The 27094-nt window shown below is 49.2% G+C and overlaps 1 protein-coding gene across 5 annotated transcripts in view; it reads right to left on the reverse strand.

Moving 5' to 3' along the window:
• AACS (acetoacetyl-CoA synthetase) overlaps positions 1-26635 on the reverse strand; it is a 52890-nt gene extending 26255 nt beyond the window's left edge. Inside the window, exons 1-8 of one of the 5 annotated variants that reach the window (XM_049867005.1) lie at positions 26356-26439; positions 22905-23179; positions 15606-15709; positions 14328-14448; positions 12477-12590; positions 5505-5602; positions 3553-3667; positions 3041-3122 (exon numbers count right to left, since the gene is read on the reverse strand). In XM_049867005.1, the coding sequence (XP_049722962.1) occupies positions 3041-3122; positions 3553-3667; positions 5505-5602; positions 12477-12590; positions 14328-14448; positions 15606-15709; positions 22905-23127 (857 nt within the window). In that variant the 5' untranslated portion in view covers positions 23128-23179; positions 26356-26439. The other 4 variants (XM_049867008.1, XM_049867009.1, XM_049867006.1 and 1 more) reach the window with 4 other exon arrangements.
• Positions 26636-27094: the final 459 nt, after the last annotated feature.

A 27094-nucleotide genomic window follows, 5' to 3' on the forward strand; every position in this document is an offset into this window, starting at 1 on the left:
CACCACCAAAAGAGGCAACCTGAACAGGAGGTTTATTTTCTGAGCTGGCAACAAGGCAGGAGATGCCCAAAGCCACTTTGGGGGCATGTTTTTCTGTTCTGGTATCAGCAAAAACAACAGTCCCAGAACACTAGCCCTATTCTTCCACCAGTTTAAAAGAGGTCAGAAAAAGAAAAATTACTGTTATGGGACAAATGCAACTTTTCCTTATTGTTGTTAGCTAACTTCAAGTCAGTTGGAGGCTGACTCACGGCAACTCAACATACCAATGAACGAACATTACCCGGTCCTGCGGCATCCCCTGATTGGTTACAGATAACACCATTGGGATCCATAGGGTTTTCATTGGCTGATTTTCAGAAGTAAGAGGACTAGGCCTTCCTGAGTCATCTTAGTCTGGGAGCCATGCTGAAACCTGTTCAGCGTCAGAGCAACACACGAGCCTCTGCTGACAGGTGGTGGCTGCACGTGAGGTACGCTGGCTGGGAATCGAACCTGGGTCCCCCGCATGGAAGGTGAGAGTTCCGCCACTGAACCACCAATGCCCCTACTTCCTTTCTAACAAAAAAGTTGCCATCAAGTCAATTCTGATTCATGGCAGCCCCATGAGTAAAAATCCGTCAAACTCAGCCTTCAGCAATTTGCCAAGGATGATCACTCTGGGACACAAGGCCATACATCTGAAAATGAAGCATTTGACAGCGTTGCACGTGAAGACTTCCTTAAGGATGACGATATCTCTGGGAGAAATGTGGTGGCTTAGAAAGGGCATACAAAAGAATTCTGCTCTGAGCGGTAAACCACCTAAACAGTCTGCTCCAAGTGTCAGGAAAATGACTCGCTGTGGAACTTGATGGCCCGTGAACGCCCATTCTACCTCCGCCTTCTATACAGTCCCATTTAGGTGAAGTGCCCAATCTAAGTGGATACTTCACACAGAGAAACACCTTTTCTTTCAAAGGGCCTATGAATCTCAGTAAATAACAATTACTTTTGATGCTGTCCTAAAAACGGAAAGCCCAAAAGGCGATCCCCCCTCTTCCAGGCCTCGGCACATGGCCGTCTGTGTTCTTGGTTTATCTCCCGTGCCCAGCCACCAAGGATGAAGAGCAATGGGAGCCTGACTCTCACGGTTTGATGAAGGGAATCTTGGACATTGTATGAAGCCAAATGAAGTGGCTAACATGAGTCTCCCGGATGCTTGCACTCTATATTAATTACTGATAAACATATTTACAAAAACCAAAGCTAGGCCACTGGGGGGCTGGCAGCCCCATCTGGTTTTCTTCTAGCCTCTAAGTCACTGTCCCCATCAAAGAAAACAGGGGCGTAGTACTCGGTGACATGAAATGTTACAAGGGTTCCGTCATCTGCCAGTAATTCATCAAGGTCAGCAGGGTTTCCATCGTCCACAGGAGCAGGTCCAAGCTCTTGGGCTTGCCTCTAAGGACCTGCCATCCCAACCCCTGCTGCCCACCCAATGGTTTCAAGGGACAGTGCCCATGTGCCTGCAGCGCCAGCCACTCAAAATAGGCAAGATTTATCAAGAGCTACTGCGTGCACTTAGCTAAGCACTAGCTTAGTAATCCTCCCAGCCACCCGGGAGAAGGGTGCTGTTACCATCACATGTTAAAGTTGGGAAAGTAGAAGATAAAGGTTTGAGTGCCAGGGGAAGCACACCTGGCCATGGGCTCTCCCCCACAACCAACTTCAGGAAACACTGAAGGCAGAGAACTCTAGGAACTTTGTGACTGGCTCAGTTTGGACCAAATTATAATTCATTTCCTTAATTCCTATTTAAAACGAAGGCACCACAATTGTACCTGGTACTTAATCATGTAGCTTATCAGGTTATAAATGTCAGAAAAACAAAGGAAGGTGCCATTAGTACTGGGGACAAAAAATAGAATATAAGAAATATATATATAGACACACATTAATACACACGCATGCACACACTATACACACTATATATACACATACATATAAGCACACACGCACACACACACGCACACACATAAATACACGTATAAGTGCCAATGAAGAAGCCCTGTGGCCAATGCCAGAGCTGGGCCTGGCCCCCACCACGCCTACTACTCATAAGGAGCCCTGACTACTTCTGGGGTCTTAAATGCTAGAAAGCAGCCATCTAAGAGGCATCAATGGGCCTCAACTCACCGGGAGCAAAGAAGAATGAAGAACACCAAAGACACAAAGTAATTATGAGCCCAAGAGACAGAAAGGACCACATAAAACAGAGACTATATCAGCGTGAGACCAGAAGAACTAGATGGTACCCGGCCACAACCAATGACTGCTCTGACAGGGAACACAACAGAGAACCCCTGAGGGGGCAGGAGAGCAGTGGGATGCAGACCTCAAATGCTCATAAAAAGACCAGGCTTAATGGTCTGACTGAGACTAGAAGGACCGCAGAGGTCATGGTCCCCAGAACTTGTTACTCCAAGACAAAAAATTTTCTCAAAGCCAACTCTTCAGACAGGGATTGGACTAGAATATGGGATAGAAAATGATACTGCTGAAGACTGAGCTTCTTGGATCAAGTAGACGCAGGAAACTATGTTGGCATCTCCTGTCTGGACGGGAGATGAGAGGGCAGAGGGGGTCAGAAGCTGGCCGAATGGACATGAAAATAGAGAGTGGAGGGAAGGAGTGTGCTGTCTCATTAGGGGAAGAGCAATTAGGAGTGCATAGCAAGGTGTATATAAATTTTTTTATGATAGACTGACTCGATTTGTAAACTTTCACTTAAAGCACAATAAAACTTTTTTTTTAAAAAAAGGAGCCCTGACTAGAAGAGTAAGGACTCCTGGGACCTGTCTTGTTCTGCCAATAATTTAGAGGAATTATTGGAGGAATGACTCTGGGAGCCTCAAGTGCCCCATCTACAAAATGATGATTGTAACTGAACCCCCTCTACCTCTAAAAATCCAAGTTGAAGGTTCACGGGGGTCAACTTCCTGAGGGATTCCAAGTGGGTTCTACTTGGAACCCAGGGAGTACAACAGGGCTGACCTACCTGTTTGGAATCTTCGAAATATCTACCTTCTCTCTGGGGGCAACATAAGGTATCACCACCACTTTTTTCAAATCTGGCAGTCCTGAACAGAGAAGGGGAACAAACACAGGCTCACACTCACCAGGTACTTAATTGCAGACTATAAAATGTAATATAACCCAAAACCAAAAAATCAAATCAGATGCCAGAGTTAACTCCAACCCATGGCAACCCCATGTGTGTCAGAGTAAACTGTGCTCCACAGGATTTTCAATGGTCGACTTTTCAGACGTAGATCGCCAGGGCTTTCTTCTGAGGTGCCTCTGGGTAGACTCAAACCTCCAACCTTCTGGTTAGCAACCGAGCACATTAACCGTCTCCACTACCCAGCGACTGCAGGGACAAGGTTACTCAGAGTTGCTGCAGTGCTTGCAGCTACCAAGTGACCTTCTATGCCCCTGGAAAGGCCCCTGAGCTCTACACCACTCCCGTGTCCGCCCATGCCGCCCCAAAGCCAGGGAAGAGCCCCGCACCTTTAACGACCTGCTGCAGTTTGTCCATGTGGTTGTGCTCTTTGCCATTGTACACAACGGCCTCCACGGAGAAAATGAGCTTTGGCTGGATTTGAGAAAACCGGTCCAGAACACCCTGGAAGCAGAAGGAAAACGGCAACACAGATCACCAAAAGGCAAAAGCCTTTAGCCGTTAACAGGACTGCTTCATGTCAAGGGAAAGAAAAACACGCGTTACCAGCACATGAGCCACATTTCCACGTCCCCACCACCAGTGGCCAATAAAGACAGTCAATCAAAACGTTACTTGCATCTGAGAAGTTACCACCATTCCAAGGAAAGCAGCGACAGAAACACCAGAAGTACTTACAGACATATCCAAAACAGGAAAGTCCAAGTTTATGAAATAGGAAAAGTATAGGGTGACTGTGTTACCTAAAAGACGTCCTACTCTGCAGAAAGACTCACTGAAGGCTCCTTTTGACACGGCTCCTCTGGCATGTATAAAGTAAGGCAACTCACACTCTGCAGCTCGACCCCATGCTTTAGTTCCCTTTTAATCCTGAATTAAAGAAGAGCCTGAATCCTCCAAACAGTACATTTTTGCCAACCAATTGCATCACCCTACAAATGTACACACTAGTAAACCATCGTCTTCGAAGCAGCCTCCCACACATGCATGTGGTCCTCCTGCCAAGCACACACCTTTCCTAGACGAAGGAACATCTCCAATGCAGGTAGATTTACCTTGTTCCTGAGACTTCTGTGAGCTGACAAGTGCAGCCTCTTAACACACTTAGTAGGGCCTGAGCAGCATCCCCAGGGTAACAGATTTAAGTTCTGAGACAGATCTTCTATTTCAGTTCCCCTCCCAGCCATCCTCAGGTTCAGATCGTTAGAGCAGGGCTTTGAAGTGGTTCCCTCAGGTTGGAAGCCCTGCTGAGAATTTGCATTTCCACTCCCAGATATACTGAATCAGAATCTACATTTTAACAAGATCCCCAGGTATTTTTATGTATAACTTCTGGGGGAACTTGTTAGAAATGCAAATTCTCAGCAGGGAACTTGTTAGAAATTCAAACTCTCAACAGGAGTTCAAACCAGAATGAACAGGCCATCTCACCCGCCCGGTCCCCAGGCACCTGACAAGCCTGCTGCCACGCCCAGGCCTGCATGGACCCTGCACTTCCACACACTGACAAATCAGCTGTCCACTGGCTCAGCTCACTTCAACCATGACCACAGCCAACCACACATGTGCCAGGCTGTCCTGCAGGACGAAGAGGGGTCACTACACCGTACCACGACACAAGAAAATGAGGAGCGTTTCTGGGATAGACAGGAAGAGTGAAGCGTCTTGGTAGGAAGGTGCTTGGCCCTGTCTTTTCTGAGCAGCAAGTGGAAAGCTCCTCTGTGGACGTGGACACAGCACCCAGCACCCGCAGCCTCTCTGCCCAGAGCTGGTTAGCGCAGAGGGGGCCGGAGCCACACTGCCATCTAGTGACAGCTCTCATGAGCACTTCCCCAGCCAGAGCAGCTCCCTCAGCAGCTGTGACGCCAGAAAGGGCTGGACCGCTCTGGAGCCAGGAACACCCCACCCTGCGCTCGGGGCACACAAAATCCAGATGGACTCAAGTCTACCAGGAGTGGCTTCTGTGGCGACCTGGAACACCCAGCAAGACTGGACGGAAGCAGCCGTGAGGAGCAGGCTAAGGGTCAGTGTCGCTCCTGTGGATGTCAATGCCAGGTATGAAAGGGTGACCTAGACATCCACCATGGTCCCATCCTCTCCCTCCACCCTGTGGCTGCAGGTCCCTGAGCCCCTGAGACCAAGTACAGGAACTCTGCTGTCTAACAAGTCTTCAGTCGGGCTGAATTCCAGCTCTGGGGGCCATGACTACTCCCAGTGGTTGTTCCCCTGCAGAGATCACAACATCCCAGGCCCTCAGGGCAGAGTGGGTACACTCACTTACGTTCACACCAAAGTCTGGGGACGTGGAACTCCAGATGGCACCGATGCTCGCGGCCGCCAGCATTGCCTCCACGGCGTGCTCACCATTGGGTAAATAACCTGCAGGAGGGACACAGGTAGAAGGCCTGTGGTTCAGGCTGAGTTAAAGCCAGGGCAGGAGTGGGGAGGGGGACTGGCCCTGAGCTGCCCCAAGGGGCACAGCCAGCCTGACCCATCCAAGCTGCCCTCACATCCCTTGTTGCCCTCCGCCGGCCTATCCACTCCCACTCCGCCCCTCTAACCATCTCTAGAACCCACTCAGAGAGACCTCCACGGCCCTGCCCTCCTCACTGGCCTTTCTTCCCTCCACTCTCCCTCGCTCTTGGGCTCTGGTCAGCTGTTGGGTTGCTCTGAGCTCCTCCTACCTTAGGGCCTTAGGCCTCTGCACAAGTTGTCTGTACTGGCTGAACGTCCTTCCACGCACACCTGCCTTCCCCAGCCAGCGCGGCTCATCCATCAATTCTCAACTCAAACAAGACTTCCTGCGAGAGGCCTTCTCTGAGGCCGTCCTGCCCCCTTATCACCCAAACTCAGGTCCACCAGCTATTCACCCTCAAAGCACACTGCATTTCTCCCTCACAGAATTTACCATAACTGCAAAAATATAATCACCTGTGTAATGACCTGCTTAATACCTGGTTCTCAGGTGAGGGCAGGGACTTTGCCTGTTTGATTCTCTGCTCTACCATGCCCTGTGCATTCAAGCCCTTAGGTACTGGCTGGCATATGGATGGGTGGGTGGGTGGACAGAGGGGTGGGTGGGTGGACAGAGGGGTGGGTGGGTGGACAGAGGGGTGGGTGGGTGGGTAGATAGGAGGGAGAGGGGATGAAGAATATAAGGAGGACATTCAAGAGGCATCTATAAACCCATACAGGGCAGAGGAGGTAGTCAGGCCCTCCATCTAATGGGAAGAAGGGCTTTTAATGCCAGTAGAGGCAGATAATCTCTATCACCAGAGAGACTTTGATCAATTTAACATCTTCCTAAATGATCAGAGGATAGGGCTCAGGCAAGTGACACCAGGGAGCAGAGGACACGGTCAGCGCTTCCCCCGAGCAATGACGTGGCCCCCAGGTGATCGCAAAGCCCCTCGAGGCTCCCTGGGCAGCTCTGTTCCTCTGCCCTACCTCTGAAATGTCTGCCTGGACCACAGCAATTGGTGCTTTGTGTCTTTGGGCTCAAATCCATCTCCCTACCAGGCCAGAGCACCCCAAGGGGCGGGTCTTGTGTTTTCTGCTCAGGCCGCGTGTTCTGCCCAGCACCTGGCATATGGCAGGCCCGTGGATGTTTGCTGAATGAGTCAGCTAAGGGGATGAACCCTGGCTGCGAGCATAAACAGAAGACTCTCCACAGGGCCACTACCCATGGGCAGGGCAGGAGTCACAGCCCTGGGAGGCTTCGGGATGCAGCTGGCTTTCTGGTGACTGAGAAATGGCCTGGAGCCAGCCCTTCCCCCAACGCAGATTAGACGGCAACCTTGGGGACCACTTTGCAGACAACAGGAAACTAAGCCATGAACAGTTAACTCCAGCTTTTGAAGCCCTCACAGCATCTACCCATTTAATCCTCCCCTGGACTCATTTCCTGGTGTTCTCGTCTGGAAAACACATAGTCCTGGACCTAATAACGATGGCCGGGTCAAGCTTAAACACATGAACAGGGTGGGTCACAATGCATCAGCCTGATTTTGAAGAATCTGGGGCATCGAAGCCAAGAGTCTCTCCAAAGAAAGCACAGTCAGAAGCAATCTCAGCCATCTTTCCCCAACATACTCTACTCGCGATTTCTCCTTCTCTCAGGAAAGTTTGCTTCGAAAGGAAATTTTTAAAAATTTAAATGGGAAGGAAGAAAAAAATTGGACAGCACAAAAAAAATTTTTGCGTTACTTTTCTAGGCCCTAAAAGAGTACTGATTAAACTGGACCAAGAAGGACCCAAGAAAAGTGAGGTTTCAGCCACAAAAATACCTGCTTTGAGCACTGTTTACAATAGCAAAAAGCTGGAAGCAACCAAGGTGTCCATCAACAGATGAATGGATAAATAAATTGTGGTATATTCACACAATGGAATACTACGCATCAATAAAGAACAGTGAGGAATCTGTGAAACATTTCATAACATGGAGGAACCTGGAAGGCATTATGCTGAGCGAAATTAGTCAGACGTAAAAGGACAAATATTGTATAAGACCACTATTACAAGATCTTGAGAAACAGTTTAAACTGAGAAGAACGTATTCTTTTGTGGTTACGAGAGGGGAGAGGGAGGGAGGGTGGGAGATGGTCATTTACTGATTAGATAGTAGATAAGAACTACTTTAGGTGAAGGGAAGGACAACACTCAATACAGGGGAGGTCAGCACAACTGGACTGGACCAAAAGCAAAGAAATTTCCTGAACAAACTGAATACTTCGAAGGTCAGCAGAGCAAGGGTGGGGGTTTGGGGACTATGGCTTCAGGGGACTTCTAAGTCAACTGGCAAAATAAATTCTATTAAGAAAACATTCTGCATCCCACTTTGAAATGTGGCGTCTGAGGTCTTAAACACTAACGAGCGGCCATCTAAGATGCATCAATTGGTCTCAACACACCTGGATCAAAGGAGAATGAAGAACACCAAGGTCACAAGGTAATTATGAGCCCAAGAGACAGAAAGGGCCACATGAACTAGAGACTACATCATCCTGAGACCAGAAGAACTAGCTGGTGCCTGGCCACAATTGATGACTGCCCTGACAGGGAACACAACAGAGAACCCCTGAGGGAGCAGGGGAACAGTGGGATGCAGACCCCAAATTCTCATAAAAAGAGCAGACTTAATGGTCTGACTGAGACTAGAAGAATCCCGGCGGTCATGGTCCCCAAACCTTCTGTTGGCCCAGGAGAGGAACCATTCCCGAAGCCAACTCATCAGACATGGAAGGGACTGGACAATGGGTTGCAGAGAGATGCTGATGAGGAGGAAACTACTTGTATCAGGTGGACACTTGAGACTGTGTTGGCATCTCCTGTCTGGAGGGGAGATGGGAGGGTAGAGGGGGTTAGAAACTGGCAAAACGGTCATGAAAGGAGAGGCTGGAAGGAGGGAGCGGGCTGACTCATTAGGGGGAGAGTAAATGGGAGTATATAGTAAAGTGTATATAAGTTTATATGTGAGAGACTGACTTGATCTGTAAACTTTCACTTAAAGCACAATAAAAATTATTTTTGAAAAAAAAGTGTATATTGGAAAAAAAAAAGTACCTGCTTTGATAATCAGTCCAACTCCAGTCACTCCTTCAGGGCATATTTAGTCTATGCCTACTACGTGCCAGGCACTGTTCACATACTGAGACACGGCAGTGAACAGAAGACCAAGTCCCAGCCTCTAGCACTGGCAGAGATACACAAACACACAATCGTTAAATTTCAGGAGAGTGATAAGCACTACAAAGAAAAATAAGGCAGGGTAGAGAGAAAGTGATGACAGGTCAGGGATAAAACTTTCCACTGCCTAACAAGGAAAGGCCTCCAGCCTGTGACACTGAGCAGAGGCCTTGATGGGCCAGAGCATGGACCCCATGTACATGTACAGGGAGAACATTCTAAGAGGTAGACTTGGCATGTTCCTTTCTATTTGATTTGTTTCTGACCAACAGACATGTGTTGAGCACTGCAGTGCAATGGACCGCTTCTGTGTGGCCTTTCTCGCCATGGTCTTGTAACTCCCACCCAGGTGACTGGGCAGGACTGTGCAGATATGGTAATTGTGGCCTACAAAAGGGATTGGTCAGTTTTGCCATCCCACTGGGTTTGAAACAAGGCACCCCAGAGACCGGAAAGAGAAGAGCCCACCACCACCAAGGAAGGAGAGATCAGCAGCAGAGACCAGGCAGCAGGAGACAGCACAGTGGGCTTCCCAGCCCATGAAGAGAGAGAGCTGAGTGCCTTTGGGCAGAGCCCTAGATCCAGGCACGGCTGGGAAGAAGCTGTCCTGATGGAAAAACTATATCCTTGAGCCTGAGTTGTAACTTGTTGCTTCCCTAATAAACCCCGTAGTCGTGATTATGGTCTATGGGTTCTGTGTGGCCATTCCAATGAATTATCGAAGCCAGCAGAGAAGTAGAGTATCACGGGAGGGATGGCTGGTGTTGGAACTGGTAAAGATGGCAAAGAGAGGAAACATGTCTGGCCTGTGCCTCATAGAAATCAGCCTTGGACAGTTGATCTTGAGTTTCCTTCCCCTTGTGAAGTTAGAAGAGGTCAGATACTGCCCCCACACCATTTTTACAAGCACTAACTCCACAGCCAGTTCTGTTATCTGAGAGGAAGACACAAGGTCCTTCCCAGTGCCTCAGCTTGGCAATCATTCCCGCTTTGCAAACACACGGAAAGCCACACTTGTAATAAGGTTCCTTAGGAGGGGCGCACCCATGCCAAACACCAAGGTTCCAAAGCCCAGAAGATTCTCCTGCAACCAACACTGTCTTGTGGCCTCACCTCATTACCACAGGAGGTGGCACCTAGGATGGAGGTCAAGAGCTCTTACCACCAGGGTCACAATGAAAGATAAATTAACTTTATCTTTACTGGCTTATCCCTGTGTACACATCTGCCCACTTATAAATTAAGTTCCCTTGGGACAAAGAAGAGGCCTATTTACAACCCTTGAAATCTTTTCCAGAAGTCAAGGTGAAGGGAAAGCTGCAAGAAAACCACCTCAGCGGATCTTAGTAGGACATCATGACTCAGGGCCCAGGGGAGCTGAGGAGGGGTGGGGTCAGGGAAGTAGAGGGAGCCAAGCCTTCCACTCCCTGTCTGAAAACTCCTACCCCGGCTCCATCCAGAGCCACCCCTAATGGGGCCTCTGACAAGTTCCTGGCAACTCCTCACCTAAGTGATGAGGAGGGGTCACCAAGGCCAAGGGGCACTGCAGAGAGAGGGACCAGCCCTGGAGACGCTTCAGAGGGAAGGAGTGAGGAGTGAAAGTAAGAGCAAGGAGAGAGATGGGAGAGGAGGTGGGAAAGTGAGCAAGGATTGCACAGGGTTTTCCATGTGGTTCTGGACTCAGATCTCCACCGGGGAGTGACGGGAAGTGACTGATGGCTTCCAAGCAGGGGACGGACATAATCTTACGCCAGTGCTATTGGTCCATGAGTGAAACTGAGTGGCCAAAGAAGACAAGAGCCCTATCCTTAAGTTTAAGAGTAAAATCTGATTTCTCAGCCCAGGGATAAATGGTTTAAAGTCTACCTCAGCAGAACAGCAAAAAACAGAGAGAAAATGACAATCACACTCAACATCAGCATGGCCGGGACGGGAAACTGTCTATTCAGTGCCATCACCACCAGCATCACTGGCCAGGTGGAGGCCCTGCTCTGGGTGCCTGGGGATGCAGCCAGACAGAGCAGACAAACACCATTCTCTGCCCCGAGGCAGCCCCGCATACTTGGGAAGGCCTGAGCCCTGATTTTCACCCTGAGCTCCAGGTGCTGAGTGATAAACACAACTCGGCAGAGCAGAGAGTAGGGCCCAGAAGAATCTGGACACGCAGCCTCTCTCTCCTGCCCTGTTTAAGATGAAGATGCTTGCTGCCCAGAGAGGGGAAGTTACTTGTCCAAACTCACAGAGCTGGTCGGTGGCAGCATCGAGTTTGGAATCAGGTCTCATGACACGTAAAGCCTGGCCCTGCTGCACCTATAGCTTGCAACCTCTCAATCACTGCTAAACAAACGCATACGAGGATGGACAAGTGGTGGTGATCTCAAAGAGGTGATGTGGCAGAGAAGGCCCTGGACAGAGAGCCTGGGAACCTGCGCCTTAGTCCTGGCTCAGTGGCTGGCCGGCTGAGAAAACGTCGTCAGGTACTTCTGTTACATCACTGTTGTAACAATGAACACTAAGAATCCATTTTGCTTAGTGAATTTGTGATGAGGTGTTTTGGGTATGAGATTTCATCCCTCGCTAAAAAGTAGCACTTTTTAATTATTATTTTCAGAAGCTGGGTGTTTCCATATAGACAAATTTTCAATTAACACATTTATTGTTGATGTTTTCAAAATCAATACTCCTTTTAAATGAAATCCTTTTAAAAGTAAAAAAAAAAAAAAAAATTCAATGGCTAATTTACTTTTCTCTCTAGCCCTCAGTCTCCCATCTGCGAACCAAAGGGGCTGGTGACTTTTAAGGCTCCTCAGGGCTCTAGTCCTCAGGGGTCCTTGAGGAACAGGAAATTGGCCAAGTGAGTCCCTCTGCTAATTAAACTCCCCTCCTAGGTTTTCAGTATTGGAAACTGAAATAGTATCAGCACAAACGGAAAAAATTATAGAGTGAAATTTACCTTTGGAAATGCCCTCAGAAAGCGCCGAGTTGGAAGCAGATGGACCACCTCTCAGGAAGTCCTGTGGCTGGTCCCACCTCACCCCACCTCACCCCACCCCACCCCACCCCCTCCAGCATTGGAAGGGATCACCATTACTTTAATCAAGCACCAGATAAACTATCTGGCTGTGCTTAAGGACCTGTTTTATAAAAAACACATGGCTAAGTGAAAAGATCAGCCCGGAGAGGGGGTGGGATGAACAGGTGGAGCACAGGGCATCTCTAGGGCACGGAGACTATGCTGCTTGATACTGTCACAGTGGGCACAGGCACTGAGCCCTAACGTGAGCGGTGGACTGTCGTTAACAGCAGTACAGCAGTATCAGCTCAGCAGCTTCCCCAATTAGTAACACGCAGAGAGAGGACAGGCTGCTCACTGTCTAAGTCCACGCTCCTCAACCATATCAACACCTGATGGGCTGCCCTCCTTCAACCATGTTCTAGGTTATTTTTCGCTGAGATTATATGTAATATAATGCAATTCTATCTCATTCAAAAAGTCGACTCAATCTTCCAAGCCATTCTGCCTCGGTCCCCTTCCCCTGGAGCCATCACAACCATCAAAACTACTTACCAACAACACGGTCTCCCACTTTTACCCCCATTTTCCTCATTGCTGCTGCAAACAAAGCCACTTGCTGCCTCAGCTCTTTAAAGGTCACCTTCACAATTTCCTCTCTGCCTTCCCCTGGGAAGAGAAAAAGGGCAGATCATACTCTTGACCGTTAGGACAAAGAAAGGTCTAGAGTCATAGACACTGGGCTAAAAAATCACACCTGTTTAAATGCAGGTGAGAAATACAAGCCTGGGGAAACATTATACCAATGCAGGGAACGCAAGACAATTTTATGAAAGAGAGAGGCTGGGTGAAATGCACTCAGAGAATTCACCATTTAAATACTTTCTGTTAGGGACGCCTGTACCAAGTGAAGAATCCTATAGCTTTTTGTTGTCTTTTTCTATTTTGAACTTCTTATTTTTAAATCATTACAGATTCACAGGAAGTTGCAAAGATAGTACAGAGAGGTCCCTTGTACCCTTCATCCAGTTTACCCCAGTGGTTACATCTTATTGTTGGGTGCCTGCGAGCAGACTTGGACTTACAGTGACCCCATGTGACAGAGCAGAACCGTCCCATAGGGTTTCCTGGGCTGTAATCTTTACGGGAGCAGATCACCAGGTCTTTCTCCCACGGAGCCCCTGGTGGGTTTGAAAGGCAGACCTTTCAGTTAGCACCCAAGCACTCAACCGTTGTGCCACCAGGGCTCCTTGGTTACGTCTTACATAACTTAATACAATATCCAAGCCAGGACACTGGGAAAAAAAAGCCTGAACATTGACACTGGTACAACATGTTCATACAGAACACTGCTGCCACCACAAAGATCTTCCTCCTGCTACCCCTTCACGCCCACTGCCCCAACATCCCTATCCCCTGGGAAGCACTGACCTGTTCTCCAGCTCTATAACCTTGTCATTTCGAGGATGTTTAATAAATGGAGCCATACAGTATATGACTATTATTACTGTACTATACGACTCCATTTATTAAACATTCCCGAAATGACAAGATTATAATATGTGAAGAAACCCTCCCTGGTGGCATAGTGGTTAAGTGCTACGGCTGCTAACCAAAAGGTCAGCCGTTTGAATCCACCAGGCGCTCCTTGGAAACTCTACAGGGCAGTTCTACTCTGTCCTATAGGGTCGCTGTGAGTCGTAGTAGACTTGACGACAACGTGTGTTTAACATTTATGTGGCTGAACAACACAAAGAGAGACCCCTAACGTAAAAAATGAACTTTAACCATAACGCATCGATAATGGTTCACCAATTTAGAAAATGTACCACATCAGTGCAAGATGTTAATAACGGGAAAAACCGTTGGTTGGGGAGAGGAAGTATATGGCAACTCCCTATACCTGCTTGTTACATTTTTCTGTAAGCCTAAAACTGCTCTAAAAATTGTGGTGGTTGTTGGCTGCCACTGAGGCAGCCCCCGACTCATGGGGATCCCAGGCACAATGGGATCAGACCATTGCGATCCACAGGGTTTTCACTGGCTGGTTGTCAGAAGTAGATTGCCAGGCCTTCCCTCCTAGCCTGTCTTAGCCTGGAAGCCCCACTGAAACCTGCTCACTGTCACAGGAACACACAAGCCTCTACTGACAGACAGGTGGTGGTTACGTATGAGGTGCAGTGGCCAGGAATCTATCCTGGGTCTCCTGCCAGGAAGAGAAAGTTCGCTCATTTTTTTTTTTTAAAGTCAGTGAATCTCTTAATTACAACAGAAACGTGCCGAGACCTTGTCTGAATACCACACAGTGAAGTCTCTGAGTGCTCCCAGCCCTCCGCAAACATGTGGCACTGCATGTGACAGGCACCCAGAACCCGAGCGAAGACCCGCATTGTTGTCAAGACTCACTTGCAACGTACAGGGCGACGTGGTCGTTGTCTTTGTGCCGCAGGAGGTTTTCCGCATAGTTTAGACGGCTGCCTCTGAACCACTCGGGCACGTCCGTGATTCCTTTCGAAGTGTCCACAACCTGCAGAGAAGGACAGCAAACCAAGACACACACACAAAGGCTAAGTCATGAAGAAACACAAACCAAGACACAAACACAAGAGCTAAGTCACAAAGAAATAACCACTGCCACTTCCCAGAAAACTAGCTAACTCATCGGCCCAACAGAGTACTGAATCATTAGTTCAAGAGGCTGATTTCTGACAATAGCCCAATGGCTTGAACTGGGGATAGAAGTTCATGCCAAGAGAAGACAATCATCACCATTAACTTCCTTTCGGCAAATGTTTATTAAGCACCTGCTCCATGAGAGATGCTAGAAATAAAAGTAAATAAAGCAGACGTGGCTCCTGTCCAGTGTCGAAGGCTCTGACAAAGAGACTGAAGAATTAGGCGATGCAGATGAATGGCCGGCTGTAGGACGGACAGTACCCACCCCTCCCATCATGATTTTCTGCTTGATTCTTAGTCTACTTCTTCAGGGTTCTGGAGCCTTGATTTTCTTCTTAAAGCGTCTACAGGTGAAACTTTCAGATGGTCACCCCATAACCAGATCGCACACGTGAGATAAATAGTACTCTGATTAACAGGATTTCCTTTCCCCAGATTAAAACAAAACAAAAAAACATGTGCCATCAAGTTGATTGTGACTCATGAGGACCTCATGTGTGCCCAAGTGGAACTGTGCTCCATTGGGTTTTCATGGCTGATTTTTTGAATGCACAATGCCAGATCCTTCTTCCGAGGCGCCTCTAGGTGGACTCAAATCTCCAGGCTTCCTGTTAGTAGCCAAGCACTAAACTGTTCATGTCACCCAGGGACTCTTCTTCCCCTAGATACTTAACGATTGTTAGTGTAAGGAATTGTAAAATTCTCTAAAATCCATGTTAAAAAAGTGAAACTACTTATAGTTTCAAAAACGATGACCTACTATTGAGGGACAGTCCAGTTCTTAGCACTGGGCCTGGGGTCCACACATATCAGAGGCCCACAGATTATAGAGTGTGTAACAGGGTTTCCGACCCTAACACAGTTTAATGCTGATTCTCTAGGGCAATGATTTTTTTCCTACTGATGTAAGGATTTTAAAGTAGATATGATTCAAGATTCCCAAAAATTAACATTTTATTTTGAAACACACCATTAAAAAGGTGACGCATTAGCAAAGTTTCTACTTACCTCGTCATACATCCGTGAGAAGACAATTCCACTAAATTTCCAGAACTCTGCCCAGAAGTCTGAATATGACTTCACTGACCAATGATACAAGTCACCGTAATTTTCTAAAAATTAAAAAAAAAAAAAAAGAAATGGCACAGAGCTTAGATAAACCTTTGTTGTTGTTTCGGGGTGCTGTTAAGTAGATTCCAACTCATAGCAACCCCATGTGACAGAGGAGAACTGCCCCATTGGGTTTTCCTGGCTGTAATTATTTTTTTCTTCCATTTTTTTGAAGGTTTTTTTTTATTTGTACTTTAGATAAAGGTTTACAGAGCAAATCCATTTCTCATTAAACAATCAATACACATATTGTTTTGTGACACTGGTTGCCAGCCCCACAACATGTCAACGCTCTCCCCTTCTCGACCTTGGGTTCCCTGCTTCTTGGCTACAATTTTTATGAGGGCAGATTGCCAGGTCTTTCTCCTGCAGAGCTGCTGGGTAGGTTCAAACCACCAACCTTCCAGTTAGCAGTCAAATGCTTAGCCACTGTTCCACCAGGACTCTCTAGATAAACCTTAAAAGGCAAGTTTTAGCCATTCGGTAGTAAGTTAGCCCATCTAAGGAATTGCAGGTGTGTCCGAGTGGTTCAAAGACCAGGGGTGAGAAGTAGTCTCAGAAGGAGGGGATTAACCTAACTTGTACTGAAGCAAACCCATCAGCACTACTCCCCAAAAAGAACAAAAGCCTCGAGGCAGTGATTTCCCTTAGCCACCCTACCTAAGAACATGGACTCTGGAGCCAGCACGTCTGGGTTCAAATCCAGCTCAGCCATTTATTAGCTGTGCAACCTCAGGTGAGTTACTTAAGCTCACTGTGTCTCAGTTCCCACATCTGTAAAATGGGGATAGTTAATAGTACCCTCTTCATAGGGCTTGTTATGGATTGAATCGCGTCCCCCAAAACTGTGTATCAATTTGGCTGAGCCATGATTCCCAGTATTGTGTGGTTGTTCTCCATTTTGTGATCTGATGTGATTATCCTTTGTTGTAAATCCTAACCTCTGTGATGGGGCCCAGAAACCCCGGTGGCATAGTGGTTAAGTGTTATAGCTGCTAACCAAAATGTCGGCAGTTCGAATCCACCAGCCACTCCTTGGAAACTCTATGGGGCAGTTCTACTCTGTTCTACAGTGTCATTATGAGTCGGAATCCCAGCAATGGGTTTGGTTTTTTATGATGGGGCCCTGGTGGCAAGGTAGTTAAGTGTTTGGCTGCTAATGAAATGGTCAGCCATTCAAATCTACCAGGTGCTCCTTGGAAACCCTATGGGGCAGTTCTACTGTGTCCTATAGGGTCACTATGAGAATCGACTCAATGGCAACAGGTTATGATAAGGAGGCAGAAATAGAGACAGTTATGTTAATGAGCCTAATCCACAGGATTAGGCTGTATTTTCAGTCAATCTCTTTTGGAATATAAAAGAGAAAAGTCAGCAGAGAGGAGAGGGCGCTTGTTACCACCAAGAAAGAAGAGCCAGGAGAAGAACGTGCCCTTTGGACCCTGGGTCCCTGCACTGAGAAACTCCTAGACCAGGGGAAGATTGATGACAAGAACCTTCCCCCAGAACCAACAGAGACAGAAAGCCTTCCCCTGGAGCTGATGCCCTGAATTCAGACTTCCACCCTACTAGACTGTGAGGAAATGAATTTCTCTTTGTTAAAGCCATCCACTTGTGGTATTTCTGTTACAGCAGCACTAGATAACTAAGACAGGGCTGTTGTTAGGATTTAAACAAGCACATGTACAAAGTGCTTAGAACAGAGCCTTGTACGTAATCAGTCTTATATTAAGAGTTTGTTATTATTATATCATCCAAACCTAGGGAACCTATATTCAATAGATTCAAAAACCCAGAAGTTCAAAAGTGGTAGCTTTCTGATGTATTTCTCACGGCAGCCGAATGTTACGGTGTTTTGGGGATTGTTTGTTTGATTCTTCAATAACCAATACATTAGCGTGGTACAAAACTTGTTGTTAGGTGCTGCGGAGTCGGCCCGACTCATGGCAACCCCATGCACAGTGGAACAAAACGCTGCTCAGTCCTGTGCCATTCTCATAATCATCGCTATGTTTCAGCCCATTGTTGCAGTCACTGTGTCAGTCCATCTCGTTAAGGGTCTTCCTCTTTTTTGCTAACCCTCTATTTTACCAAGTATGACGTCCTTCTCCAAGGACTGGCCCCTCCTGACAACATGTCCAAAGTATGTGAGACAAAGTCTCAGCATCCTCGCTTCTAAGGAGCATTCCAGCTGTACTTCTTCCAAGACACATTTGTTTGTTCTTCTGGCAGTCCATGGTATAGTCAATATTCTTTGCCAACACCGTAATTCAAAGGCGTCAATTCTTCTTCAGTCTTCCTCATCGTCCAGTTTTCGCATGCATATGAGACCACTGAAAACACCATAGCTTGGGTCAGGTGCACCTTAGTCCTTATGCATATGCAAATTCAAAGGAGGCAGGAGGCTCTTTAGCAAAACCCCCCACCAACCTGTCCCCCAGCTACTGGGTTCCCCTGAAACAACTCAATGTTACTATTTCTCTTCTCCCAGAGAGGGAAATATTCAGGGAGAAAGGGTTTTTTGCTTTTTGGGGGTTTTTCTTCTTTTTTACACAAATAATAGCCTACTTTACCCACTGTAAAAAATGGCATGATGGCATCAGAGGTCCTCTAACTTCAGGGAGGAGAATCACGTTCATTAGCATCAGCCCAAGGCCAATGATTCCTATGAGGTAGAGGTCAAACTTACCTCTACCCTCCAATCTTTTCACCAATTCTGACACTATGCCATCCCTCTCATGGCACTCGACCTCTTTGCTGGGTTTGGTAATCTGTTGCAATGGCTACACAGAACTCACAGACAATACTGTACCCATGATTATGGGGTTTATTAGGGAAGTACCAGGTTGTACACCAGGTTATAACGCGGGATCAGGAACAGGAAGCAGGTAAGTGGTCTCCCTTCAGTGCAAGACAGCTCTCTCAGCTCCTCTCAGCCCCCTAAGGGCACGCCCCCCTTGGCCCCCCCAAAGACAGAGTCCTGTCTTGGCCCCCTCAGGACAGGCCCCTCTCGGCCCCTCAGGACAGGCTCCTCTCTCGGTCCCCTCACAACAGTTCTCTCTCAGCCCCCGCAGGGCAGGCTCCTCTCTCGGCCCCCTCACAACAGAGTCCTCTCTCGGCCCCCTCAGGGCAGGCTCCTCTCTCGGCCCCCTCAGGGCAGGCTCCTCTCTCGGCCCCCTCAGGACAGAGTCCTCTCTCAGCCTCCTCAGGACAGGCTCCTCTCTCGTCCCCTCAGGCCAGGCTCCTCTCTCGCCCCCTCAGGCCAGGCTCCTCTCTCGCCCCCTCAGGACAGACTCCTCTCTTGGCCCTTGGCCTGGCCACCAATAAGTGCCTGGAGACACCCCACTGGCAGCCAGTGAGCTTCCTGACCAAAGGCCCTCAGCTCTCTGGCTCAGTGGTTCAGCATGCCCACTGCAGCCACCCTGCTCCAGCTCATGGCAGCGGTCTCCTGGTTTTACTGCTGCTGTTTCTCTGACACCGCTTCTTGCTATCTTGCACCACGTCCAGCACTGCAGCTGTCTGTCTGTCTCCTGGGTCTGGGAGGTTCTCAGAGCAGGGACCCTGGGTTCAAAGGATGCAAACCACTCCTGACTCTTCTTTCTTGGTCGTAGTGAGGTCTCCCCTCCGTTTCCACCTCTGGGATGGCTCATTTTAAGCCTAGCTGGATGGCAAAACTGACCAACCCTGACTAGAATTCCATACACCTTATTTGCATGGTTGCATCCCAAGGCTGTCATGGACCTTATTTGCATTATTAGCAAGCCGTCCAATCCCCTTGATGGGCTACAAGCACATTATTTGCATAGTCCCACCCAATCATTTGATGGGCATTAAAAGAACATGGAGAGGAAGGCCATATAAAAGAAATCCATCGTACCACACCCACTATTCTACAACCTGCTTCTTTCACTAGAAATCTTTCCCATCAGTGTGTAAAAAGCTGCCTCATTCTTTCCTAACAACCCCATAGTACTCCACTGCATAAACACACAGTTTATTTAACCAGAATGCTGTTTGAGGGTATTTAGGCAACTTCTAGTTTTCTGCTAACAAACTAGGCACAGCTGTAGTTTTCAACACCACAAGAGCAGCAAAAACGTACAGAAGAAATACAAACCAAAACCAGACTCCCTCAGATGGGCAATTACCCTTCACACCCACTTGAACGCAATAGCAGTTTCTCCCACAACACTGGGGTAGTTAACCCCAGGCTCCAGGGCCACGCTGAATGGCCTCAATCGGAATTGCAGCTTTTACCACTTTTTAGGGTATGATGGGCAAGCTGAGCCTCAACATCCTCATCTCTAAACTGGGTGTGATGACAGTGACGCCTGTGAAGGTTGCTATGAGGACGAACACAGCATATCGTTTAAGGAGCGTGGGCTAGGGAGTCCGACCGGCTGGGCCCAATCCTGAGTCTGCCCCTCACTAACTGGCACAGAGAAGAAAAATGACTTGTCCGAGAATACTCAGCTTGTGACGGGCAGAGTCAAGATTTCTCCCTGGATAATGAAGCCCTGTGAAGACGACCAAAAAATCCAAACCTGTCATCATCAAGTCGATTCTGACTCACGGCAACCCCATGTGTTACGGAGTAGACCTGCTCCCTAGGGTTTTCTTGACTGTAATCATTACAGAAGCAGACTGCCAGGCCTTTCTTGTGCAGCCCTGCTAGGTGGGTTCACACTGCCAACCTTTTGGTTAGCAGCCAACCACAAACTGTATGTGCCATCCAGGGACGTCCTGTAAGGACTGAATAAGTAAAAACACATACAGTGCTGAGAACAGTGTGCAGCACAGAGAAAGTGCTCAGAGGAGTTAGCTGTCATCACCACCCTATCTGCTTTGCAGGAACAGCGTGCAGCGTGGGCCACCTGATAGTATAGGCTGAGCTATTATGCATAGACAGGTACATGAAGTGTTAACAACCAGGAAGGGCCAGGATCTCACTAAGGGAGGAAGTAGTACAGCCTCAGGGCAGTTCCCTGGGAGGAGGGTCAGATATGCTCCTGGGAGCCAACACTGGCCAGACAGGCCCCACTGCTCCACTCTCCCACCGTAGGTTTGTCTTGTTTTGTTGTAATCACCTTGTCCTCACAAACTGCAGTAGAGCTACCCCCACAGAGTTATGAAATAAACTAGAGGTCTCACATCCAGGTCCCAAAAGCCCATCCCAGAACCATGCTCACCAAGAGAGCAGTTGAGAGGGTGGACGGAACCAGGCCTAGAATCTGGGGCAATGGCATTACAGCAGCATCTTATCAGCTCAAGGGCTCTGCAGGGCAACACCCTGTGGACAACAACTTGGCAGGGCCACCTGGGATGATCCTTTAGGCATGAGGGGGTCTCTACCCAGAGGTGGCAATCCAGAAGCCCTGAAGACCACAGGCAAGTTTAGTTCAGCCTGCATGATGTTTATAAAGGACCTGAACTAGGTGCCCATATCAAAAATACACTGTTCTCAAATGAAATTCTGGATTTCTGGCCTTTCCTGAGAAAACATAGTATCTGGCTGTGGTCACCAGCTTCCATGATAGTCCACCTCCTCTGTCCTCAGTGATTCTCACCTCCTGGCATTCACACCACTGGTCAGACCTCCCCACACTGAGCAAAGATGATCTGTGTCACCAATAAAATACCATGGAAATGACTGTAATTTCCAAGGCCAGGTCTTAAAAAATACTGCAGTGCTTCTCATAATTTGAACATAAGATACCATATGTCTTAGTTATCTAGTGCTGTTATATAGCAGAAAATATACAAATTGGTAGCTTTCACAAACAGAAATTTATTTTCTCACAGTTTAGGAAGCTGGAAGTCCGAATCCTGGGTGCTGACCTTAGGGGAAGGTGTTCTCTGTTGGCTCTGGGGGAAGGTCCTTGTCTCTTTGAGCTTCTGCTCCTGAGCAATCTTCACGTGACTTCACATTTCTCTTCCCTCGTCTCTGCTTCTTTCGCTTCCTTGTTTAATCTCCTTTATGACTTAAAAGATTAACTCAAAACATACCCTACACTAGTCTTGCCTCGTTAACATAACAAAGACAACCCATTCCCAGAGGGGATTATAATCACAGGCACACAGGTTAGAATTTACAACACATATTTGTGGCAGGGGGGCAGAGGGGACACAATTCAATCCATTAAACCATATGACTCAGCAATCCCAATCCTATGTACCTAGAAGAAGTGAAGGCAGGAATGCAAACAGAAACCTGCAACGCTATTCACAATAGCCAAAAGTTGAAAACAACCCAGGTGTCCATCAACAGATGAATGGATAAACAAAACGTGGTACACCCATACAATGGAGTATTATATAGCCATAAAGAGAAATGAAGTTCTGATACACACTACAACATGAATAAACCTTGAAAACATTAAGCTGAGTGAAATAAGTCACTAAAGGACAAACACTGTATGATCTCGCATATATAAAAGAAGCAAGTATACAGAAACCAAAGATTATTAATGGTTACCGGGGGTGGGAAGGAGGGGAAAGGAGGAGTTTTTCTTTTGCGGGGCACTGAGTTCATGTTAGTGGTGGTGGAGTATTTTGGTAGCAAAAAACCAAACCAAATGCATTGTCACTGAGTCAATTCCAACTCCTAGCGACCCTACAGGATAGAGCAGAGCTGCCTCATAGAGTTTCCAAGGCTGTAATCTTTGGTACAGTGGTTAAGCACTCAGCTGCTCATCAAAAGGTCAGCGATTCGAATCCAACAGCCGTTCCGTGGAAGGAAGACGTGGCAATTTGTTGCCATAAAGATTTATAGCCTTAGAAACCCTATAAGGCAGTTCTGTCCTATCCAATAGGGTCACCATGAGTCGGCATCAACTCGACGGCACTGGATTTGGTTTGGTTTAATCTTTACAGAAGCAGGCTGCCACATCTCTCCTCCACAGAGCTGCTGATGGGTTCACAGCACTGACCTTTCAGTTAGCAGCCGAGCACTTAACCATTGCGCCACCAGGGCATGAAAACTGTAATCGATGTCACTGAATTGTAAATGTGGAAGTTGTTAGGTTGGCGAATGTTTTGGTGTGTATATTTTCACCACGATAAAAAAGACGCTGCAGGTTCTACCTGGCTCTGGGTTCACCTGTTCTAGGGGTGCCAGTGGCCACGTTGTAAGGACACTCAAGCAGTCCTGTGTGGCATGAAGGTGAGGCCTCCTGCCCAAAACCAGCACTAACTTACCAGCCACATGAGTGTGCCATCTTGGAAGTGGTCTTCCAGCCCCAGGCAAGCCTTCAGATGACTGCCACTCCAGCCGACAGCTTGACTGCAATGTCATCAGAGACCCAGTGCCATAACCACCCTGCTGAGCCACTCCCAGATTCCTGACCCACCGTGAGATAGCTATGTTTTGGGGTGATTTGTTCCACAGCAAGAGGTAACTAATGCGCTGTCCAAGCCACATGACAACAATCAGCTAAAGCCAGGAAACCGCTGCCGCACCTGGCCCCTTCATCCTAATGCAAGAGGCAACAGAAGATAGACATTAAGCGTATGGACTCTGCAGCCAGGCTACAGCTCCGCACTTACGGCTGTGAAGCCTTACCTGAGGCTTTGAGCCTCACTCTCCCCAGCTGGGAAATGGGAACAAAATTAGCACCCACTTTGCAAAATTGTTTTAAGGGTTAAATGAGTTAACACATGTAAAGTGCCAGAGTGGGGCCTGGTACAAAGAAAGCTCTCCGTAAATATTAACTATTACAAATATTTATGGCACCTGCCTGGTCCCTGTAGGTTTCTGGGTTTGCGCACTCTGTTCTTGCCTGCATCTATGAGAATTTTGACCAGCCTGAATATTGACTATCCCGTGGACTGCCAGGAGAACAAAAAAGTCATAGAAGAAATAAAACCAGAATGTTCCTTAAAGGCGAGAAGGACGAGATTTTGGCTAGCTTACTTCGGACACGTCCTCAGGAAAGATCACTGGCTTGGAAAACAGCATCGTGTTTGGTTAAGTAGAAGAGCACAGATATTCTTCAGGAGAAGTGACACAACAACGGACTCAAACATACCGACAAGCACGGGGATTGTGCGCCCAGACAACGTTTCGGCCTGTTGTACGTGGGGCCTCCATGAGTTCGAGGCAATTACCACCCCACCACCACCTTCAAATCTCAGCTAAAGGTGCCGTCAGCCCCTTTAAACCGCATCCCCAGAGAAGGCCGACGCACAGTGACGTCCTCAGGATGCCAGCCCTTCCCTGCCCCACGCGGTTGGCACAGCATTTGCTAACTCGGGGCGCTTGCTATCTCTGCATAGGCTTCCTCCCCGCCTACACTTAGTGACTCGAGGACAGGGACTGGACTTCGGTCCACTGGCAAACTCCGTCCTGCTGCGTGCACCTACAGGTGACTTGCGGCTTGAGGTTTACATAAAGAAAGACACTTGGCACAGTCCTCAAAAAAGGCATGTCATTTGAAGCTGGAGTCCCTTCCCCGCCCCAAGGCCAGATGCTGTTTCCTGCAGCATTTCCCCTAGAGCCTTCTGAAGGAACGAGACCTCAAGTCAACCAAAATCACGCACGGGGGCTGGGCGCTGGACCTGAGGAAGTCTGCATCCTGAAGAGCCCTGGCCCGGCGTGCACGGGGAGTCCTCAGGTTAGTTCTGACGGGAGCAATGAGACGAACAGACCAGCCTACGGCTCTGCTGGTAGAAAACAGAGTATGTGACTCCACCAAGGCCCTGCCTGCACCTCCTGAAACTCCCGTCCAGGCGGCCTGGGGAACAGGGCCAGGCTGGGGCAGGCCACTGTCTCCACGCCTCCTTCCAGGCTGAGCAAGGCCCAAGGCCAATGCGTGCCTTGCCCTATGTCCACACCCAGCCAACAGTGATGCCCATTACTGTACACATGCTCTGTGCAAACTACCATTAGGGTAAGAGGGTACAAGTTCACAGACATTGTTTTTAAGCAAAAAGAATCTTTACAAAGAAACGAAAAGTCCAAATTACATGCACTCAGAGAGCAGAGGAGACATTCATTCACCTGGGGGAAAAAGAGGGAAACACTGAAAGAGAGAGCAGGGTTTGAGCAGGATTTTAAAGCAAGAATGTGAGTCCAAACATCTCAGGGGCCAGGCATGTGGAAAGGACAGAAGCAGGTGGGTATGAACAACTGGGAGGGGGAGGGGGAGGGGGAGGAGAGGGCAGGAAGCAGGCTCTCAACCTCTGTGCTCTCAACCTCTGCCCTCTCAACCTCTGCCCTAGCAGCTATATTCAAATTCCAGGTAGTCAGGTTACAGCTCCCTTGTTCTTGGCCACCACCCATGGCTAAGGAGGAGTCACCTGCCTCAAAGGGCTGCCCTTCAGTGAAATCATTTCATCACAGCTAGATGGGCACCAAAACATCAGTGTCACCACTGGCAGAGAAAACCGAGAAGGGACTGCAGCAAGAACACAGAAGGTAGCCCCACTCCACAGCCTCCTCACTCTTCCGAGGTTCAAGCCTGTTCTCCCCAAATGCAAAACACTTATTGTTTTCCTTCCCAGCTACCACCTGGAAGGTCCTGGGCAAGGGACTAAAGAGCTCCCAAGAGTAACAAGACATAGAACCTGTCCCAAGGTGTTCACACTCTAGCAAGAGAGAGGAAAGGAGTGGGATGTCTGTGAAGCTCCGATGCCTGCCAGTCCCTGGAGGGCCTCGGAAGCTGCCACGTGGCACTGTTTGCAACCCCGTGGTCAGTAAGGAGCCACTGAGAGCTTCTGAGCCAGGGAGTGACAAGGTCAGACCTGTGCTTCGAGATTACTATGGCAAGACAAGCAGGATGCACTAAAGGGAGAGGGAGGAAAGCTGGAAGCAGAAAATCCCGTTACAAGACTAGACCAGTGTGCAGGGAACAGGGGATAGGAAGAAGCGATCACACCGGGGGACACCCCAGACAAGCCTGATGACTAAGGTCTCCATTTCCAGTGGCTGACTAAAGACGGTGATGCCACCAAGAGAAATAAGGGGGTCCCTGCAGTGGTGAGAAGGGAAGAGAGCATAAGGAGTTTAAAATCCCTGAGGACACCCATATGGAGAGTGAGTCCAGCAGGCAGTGAGACAGCCCAAACAGAGCTTGGAAAGGAGCGCCTAGGGGTGCTTCTGCCCAGCAAAGGGGCCTCCTCTGCCCACCCACACCCAATCCCTGGTTTCTGAAGGCCAAGGTGGGGGCTGAAGGAGGGTCCTCCACTAGGCTGTGTTTGGAGCCGGGAGTTTATACATATCGAAGGGTCTCTACCCCAGTCCCGAAGGAGGGCTCCTACCTGACCATCCTTCTAAGTGTAAGAAAATCTGGCTCAGCTCCTACAGAGATGGGCCTGGGGGCCAGAGGGGACAGCACAAGGTTCTGTGGGTTGGCAAGTGACCCCCACAAACGGGAAGAGCCACGGGTCAGAAAAGGCCTGTCTACAGGAGGAAGCCCCTGCAGACTGGAGGCCAAGACACAGGAAGGAGGGAGGCACCTCCCAAGGAAGGCAAACGGGGCGCGGGTCCCACGGCCTAACCCTCCCAGGAGAGGGCGGCCCCGCATGCTGGCGAAGACACCGGGGTCAGGAGGGAGCCCCGCACCCTGAAGGCAAAGGAGGTGGGCCCCGCAGACGGGGCGACCCCAGACCCCGGAGGCTGGCAGGAGGGCCCCTCGGCCCGGCCGCTCACCCAGCGCCAGGCCGCAGGAGGCGCCCACGGCCGCCCGGAAGCGGTCCATCTGCGTGTCCTTCTTGCCGTCCGGCTCCCACATCACCTGGCACTCCATAATCTCCCCCCGCCGGCCGCGCCGCTCCTTGGACATGGCTGCGCCTCAGGGCACGCGGACGGCGCGGGGCGCTGCGGGAGCGAGGCCGGGGAGCGGGCGCGGCGGCGGGGACGGCGGGCCAAGGACGCCGGGCGGAGGACCGGCGCGGACTGAGGCTGCCGCCGCCCCGGGGACATTCCCGCGCCCGCCCCGGGCCCCGCCCACCGGAGCCCCGCCACCGGAGCCCCACCTACTCTGGTGCCCCGCCCAGCCTGCGTTAACCCTCCGCCAAGAGCGCGCCTCCCAATGGAGTGCGGCCGCCGCACTCGGACCCACATGCCTGGGAGGGGCGCCGTGCGCATGCGCGTTGGGCCCGCGCTCCATGACGCCACGGGGGCTCCGAGGGGCCAAAACAGGCCGGCAGCCCGGCGCGTTTATTTATTCGCTCGTTCCCTGTGCGTTTGTTCTTCCTGCAGGTATTTTTTACTGAGCGACCGCTGTGTACTAGGCACCGTGTGGGGCTTTGCGGAAACAGCAGCGAAAACAGCAAAATTCTTGCCCTCCTGTCCATAGGAAATAAAAAGCGAGGTCTACGTGAGGGGCCCATTGGTGCAGCCACTGGGTCAGTCCATCTCATCGAGGTCTTCCTCTTTTTCGCAGACC

Source organism: Elephas maximus, chromosome 22 (genome assembly GCF_024166365.1).
Source record: "Elephas maximus indicus isolate mEleMax1 chromosome 22, mEleMax1 primary haplotype, whole genome shotgun sequence".
Taxonomy (NCBI): domain Eukaryota; kingdom Metazoa; phylum Chordata; class Mammalia; order Proboscidea; family Elephantidae; genus Elephas; species Elephas maximus.